General features: G+C 38.1%; 2 protein-coding genes across 2 annotated transcripts in view; both read right to left on the bottom strand.

Annotated features, from left to right (window-relative positions):
- Positions 1,162 to 2,296, bottom strand: LOC107648088. The gene is made up of 3 exons (XM_016352096.2): positions 2,257 to 2,296; positions 2,056 to 2,157; positions 1,162 to 1,679 (listed from the first exon to the last, which is right to left on the bottom strand). The coding sequence occupies exons 2-3, from the start codon at positions 2,080 to 2,082 to the stop codon at positions 1,302 to 1,304; spliced, it is 405 nt and encodes a 134-aa protein (XP_016207582.1). The 5' UTR covers positions 2,083 to 2,157; positions 2,257 to 2,296; the 3' UTR covers positions 1,162 to 1,301.
- The window catches only part of LOC110263922, a 7,437-nt gene continuing 5,253 nt past the window's right edge, over positions 3,089 to 5,272 (bottom strand). The window contains exon 2 of the mRNA XM_021105778.1: positions 3,089 to 3,472. Within this exon, the coding sequence (XP_020961437.1) occupies positions 3,109 to 3,453 (345 nt within the window). The 5' untranslated portion in view covers positions 3,454 to 3,472 and the 3' untranslated portion in view covers positions 3,089 to 3,108. The remainder of the gene's footprint in view (positions 3,473 to 5,272) is intronic.

Here is a 5,272-nt window from a genome sequence, read left to right as displayed (position 1 = left end):
TAATAAATAATAAAGTCATTCTTATATATTTTATGGACGAATTATTGTCTAACTTAAATTTTAATGATATGATTTTAACCCAAAAAAAAATTCAATCCTATTTAAACACTTACATTTTTTTCATTATTTGATAATATGATTTTGTTTTTTTTTCTTTTATACAGTTCTATTCGGTAAGAAATAATAAAATTTAGTCAACAATTCACTACAAGAAAAACGCTGAGTACTGTCAAACTTAGCGTCGCAGAGTAGCGACAGATTTACCGTCAGTAACGGGGTCAAATTCGTAAGGTTGCAGCTGTTTACCTAAGTCTGCATGCCGAATTACTTTGAAGTTTCTTCCTTGAGAAGCGAGGTTATGATTGAAATCCCTTGTTGGAAGGTTCCTGTGGTTAGTTTGTGTTGTCACCAGCTTCTTTACACATTCTTCCACCAATTGGCTCTTATTAACTAATTCCGCAAATTCTGTATTTCCATCGGGCTCACATGAGATAACAGTTCTTCTCTAAGTCCTCCTTCGAACTTAATGCACTTCCCTTTTTTTAATGTAGCTGGTGCTCCTTGACAAACATTTTAGAATCGACATAACTCTTCAAACTTACGAGTATACTCATCCACTACAAGGGAGGCGGGAATTGGCGCGGTTAACCTGTCTGCCATGGATATGGGTGCCGCGGTTGGATTTGGCGGCGGTTTCCAGCAACCACTGGCATAACCGCCGCTAAATCAAAATTTCACGGCATAATAACAGAAAACCGCCGCCGAATTGTGCTGACACAATTCCCTCATATTTACCGGCGGTTTTTTAACCGCTGCAATGTTTATTGATATGTCTGACTGGCCGCACGTTTAGCGGCGGTTTTAAAACGGCCGCTAAATGTTAATGTAGTTTCTGTCAGAGATGCCGACAGTTACAAACCACCGCCAGTTATAAAAGTTTCTACAATCATTGAACCAAAATAGAGGCGGTTTAAAACCACCGCTATGTAAACAGAAATTTAAAAAAAAATAAAAATTTCGCTCTTTCAATAAATAACGCCAAATTGGTTCAAAATATTATTCAATGATTTTTTATAATTCTCCTTATATCTTTTATTATTTTAAAGTTTGAATATTTTCAACCTTAGAATCTAAACTTGTATCAAAAACAAATCCAAGATATAAGCAAAACAGGAAATATATATATCCATGAAAATACGAACAAAAAGAAATCTCTTTCAAAGAGTTGCTCAGTCTAATTCAATAAAATGTTTGCTTCAATGCAACATATCTCCAATCCTAATATTCTAGTATTCACTCTATCATTCTACGAAACGCATCCCTGCAGCGATGTCTGGTGGCAGCTCCTCACCCTGCCGTTGAAACAGATAAATCAGAGCACTCTCCATCGCCTTCATCTTTTTCTTATCTGCTGCTGCCTCATCCTCCATCGCCTTCCTCTTTAACTTCTCGCCTTCCAGCTGTGCCTCCAGTTCAAGCAGCTTCCTCTGAGTCTCCTCTAGTTGGACTCCGTTGCCAGGCCCATGTGAATTTGGCCCGAAGAGCTGACTAGGAGTCGGTCCAAAACCCACACCACGTACTCTACCCGGTTTTTCTTTTCCGAAAACCTGAGCAATGGAATCATTCTGAGACAACACCCTAGATGACTCATCATGTTGCTCGATCTCCTCAATTCTTTCCTACAGACACAAATTAGCAAATACAATAATTTTGTTGATGGGTCCATCTCATGTCAAGAACACACCAAATGATAACATAGGATGCCAACCACTATAACTAGCTGTAACGGATAAATGAAAATCAATCATTCAAATTCTATCCCAACTGTTTTCAAATTACGTCGAAGTTCAAAAAGTCTATAAACCTAACAGGTAAATTAGCAATGACAATTAAAGTAAGCTGGAATATGAATTGTAAAAGTATCTTGGTCCATTTTAACGTAGAGTATCAAACCAGTCATCAAATAGGAACAAAAATAAAATAACATTGAAAAATAGACTATTACCCTATTTGAGGTCATAACTTTATCGATCAATTATAAATAGTGGTACTTACACCGATTGCTCTTGCTTCATCATTCATGTAGGAGCCGTCCTTTTTTTTGTGCACTGCGATCCATAACTCCCCTCTTCCGACTATTCTCCCTTGTTGTTCCGACTGTATCAACAAATTTTATGCCATTACCGTTCTCCACACAATCAAGGCAACCTCAAGTCACGGAAATAGTCCAAAGAGTGAACAAAAAAAGTAATTTACCTCTTCTTCGATCTGTCGTGCAAAGCTTTTTGAACCGCCGTGTGGGTATATTGTTGTTTTGATCGATTCTTCGCATTTTTCTTGCACTTCTCCTATTGGTCCAGTAGAGACAAAAGGCGATTATAAGATGATCTAAAAAGACTCAATGCAACAATAATTTACATAAAATTTGTGTACCAATGATATACTAGATTACCTTCGTTTCAGGTTGGCGCGATACTCAAGGAACCATCTCCAATGCTCTCGATCGATGCCCGGCGGACGGTTCTCAATATTTTGTTCAGTCGTGAACGTTGGCTCGAAATAAGCATTATACAACCTCAGCCTTGTCTCCTTCCAGGACTTTCCCATACTTTTCAAGATATTTTTTTATGGTTCCTTCGCTATCTTCATCAATATGGAAAATTTGCTATACAGATAACCAAAAATTTGTCAAAAATTGTAAAATTGAGCATATGTATTTCAAAGGGGATATAAACTTTTACCTTCACACATTCGTTATAAACTTTGTCCTTAGTTGTAATCTTCCGCCAGCTTTCCTCACAGATAGGAAATTTTCCAAAGTTAGATCCTAGGAGACCAAGTACGCCACTCAACAGTCCAACTTCGTTTCCAATGGCTTGCTTTGCATTGTTGAACCTGAGGACGATCTTTCTACCGTTAGGCCGTTCCATGGCCTCCCTCATGCTTAGTCTTGCTAGCTTGATTGTGCCATCGGAATCTATAAGCCAAACATAATACCTTATGTTTATCCGTAGTGGACAGCATGCGAAAATAAGAATAATCACCAAGAGTGTACATCATGTTGAACACATAAAAAATAATAGCTAAATTACCGATTATCCTGACTTCTCAAAACTTTGTTGTCTTGCGTCCTTTGCGATTCTGAGCGCTAGAATCAACAAACGAGTCATCAGCTTCTTGATCAACAGAATCTACATCATTAGCATTATTCGTAGAGTTTACACGGCTTGGCTCCGAGTTCTGAATGGTAGTTGTGCTCGTTTGTGGAGCAGGCCTTGGTACACTACGCGGCGGAAGGAACGGGCGTGAAGTTGGAGGGACACTATCACCATTGTCCGGGAGAATTTCAGAGTCATCGCGGTGGGTAGCAGAGGCCGGAGGCGGAGCCGTTTGTGGTTGCTGACATCCTGGTCCTACTTTCAGTTTTTTCGTGAAACGACCTTTTCTAGCCATCTTAGGAGATAAAGGGCGCCTGTTTCAACCAAATAATAAATTAAAATAAAAAAGAGTCAAAGCACCTATCATTCTATTTTGGTAAATTTGTTACAACCAAAATTAAAATATAATTCATTGACTAATCCATATAGAAAACACAAGTTTAAATACAGATATGAGATTACATACATGTGAGACTATAATTGGGTGCCCAGGACTCTAAGATACTCCCAACCATTTCAACAAAAAAAGCACTAAGTACACTCAAGATTGTAGCAATTGCAAAGGGCAACTCCAAATTAATTGCTATGTTCCATATATAGCATTTGGTTTCAAATATCACGTACACTGTTTAAGGCTAAGTGACTAAATAATTTAATAGATTTAATTAAGAAAACAAGTGACTAAATAATTTTCAAGAACATCTTGTACCAAATACACAGCGAATATTTGAAAATATATACGATGAAATGCCTATAGGTATATATGACCGAATCATTAAATATTAGGTAGACAACACTATTAATAAAACACCATGCACATATCAAAATACAAACCAAATGGCTATATATATTAATGTCATATTTTAGGTACAAGTTTGAAAAACGAAAAGCATATAAATTACTCATGGCCTATCCCAATTTAATTAGCTCCTTCCATTGACTATTTCATACATGTCCTAGAGTGTTAGCTATAATCATTGCAACCAGTACATGGGGCCAAAAAGGTGTCTTATTTTATAATAACCATCGAATAATTAAGTGTTTTATTTTAACAGTGCACTTCACTTCACATACACATTTTTTTTTGCTTCTACTAGGTACTCTGTTTTCTAATATAATATAAAAAATGGTTTAACAATAAAAAACATTCTTTATATAGCACCTATTAATCAGAGTACTAAGGAGTTCCCTTTATTCCTGAATTACTCAATTTTACTATTTTGATATACGGTGTTAATATAAAATTGTAGAAATCAATTTATGACTTTTATGGTTACTTATTTCGTTTTTTACCACTCAAACCAATCCTAAGTATACCATAATACACTCGATTAATAATATGCCAAAAAATGAACAAATAACTAAATCAATAATCATATGTTATATTTTATTAATTAAATAATTAACTACTAAAATAATCAAATCTATCCCATTATAAAATAATTAAATCTACCCATGGTCATCACGGCTAGGGTCGGAACTGGCCTCGTCAAACGAATCCTGGTAGACACGGGGGCAGACTCAAATATCATGTTCCGAAACGTTTTCGATGCCCTGGGATTGAGAGATTCCGACCTGACGACCCACCAGCACGGTGTGGTAGGGTTAGGAGACCACTTCATCAAGCCGGACGGAATCATCACACTCCCGACCTCTGTGAGACAAGGGCAAAGATGGAGAACAGTCATGGCAGACTTTGTAATATTACGAGATTCGACGGCTTATAACATCATCCTGGGGAGAAAGACCATTAACGACCTGGGGGCAGCTATCAGTACGAAACTACTGGTGATGAAGTTCATCACCGATGACAGATCCGTGGGATCCCTCAGGGGCGACTTGGAAACGGCGGTCGCTTGCGACCACGCCAGCCTTTCTCTCAGGAAAAAATCCAAAGAAGCGTCAGGGGTCTTCCTGGCCGACCTGGATGCCAGGGTAGACGACAAACCCAGACCAGAGCCAGAAGCAGACTTGGAAAAGTTCAGAGTCGGCGAGGAGGACGATAAATTCACATTCATAAACAGAAACCTCCCCCACGAGATAAAGGATCCTTTGATGGAAATGATCAGGGCCAATGCTGACCTCTTTGCCTGGACACCTGCCGACATGCCAGG

The sequence above is a fragment of the Arachis ipaensis genome, chromosome B06, assembly GCF_000816755.2.
Source record: "Arachis ipaensis cultivar K30076 chromosome B06, Araip1.1, whole genome shotgun sequence".
Lineage (NCBI taxonomy): Eukaryota > Viridiplantae > Streptophyta > Magnoliopsida > Fabales > Fabaceae > Arachis > Arachis ipaensis.
Note: the sequence above shows the minus strand (reverse complement) of the source record. Positions and strands in the feature narration are given on the sequence as shown.

Coding starts and splice junctions, on each gene's coding strand:
- LOC107648088 (XM_016352096.2), bottom strand. CDS start 2,082: ATGAATGATGAAGCAAGAGCAATCGGT. Junction 1,680..2,055: donor ATGAAGCAAGAGCAATCGGT/GTAAGTACCACT, acceptor TTGTGTCTGTAG/GAAAGAATTGAGGAGATCGA.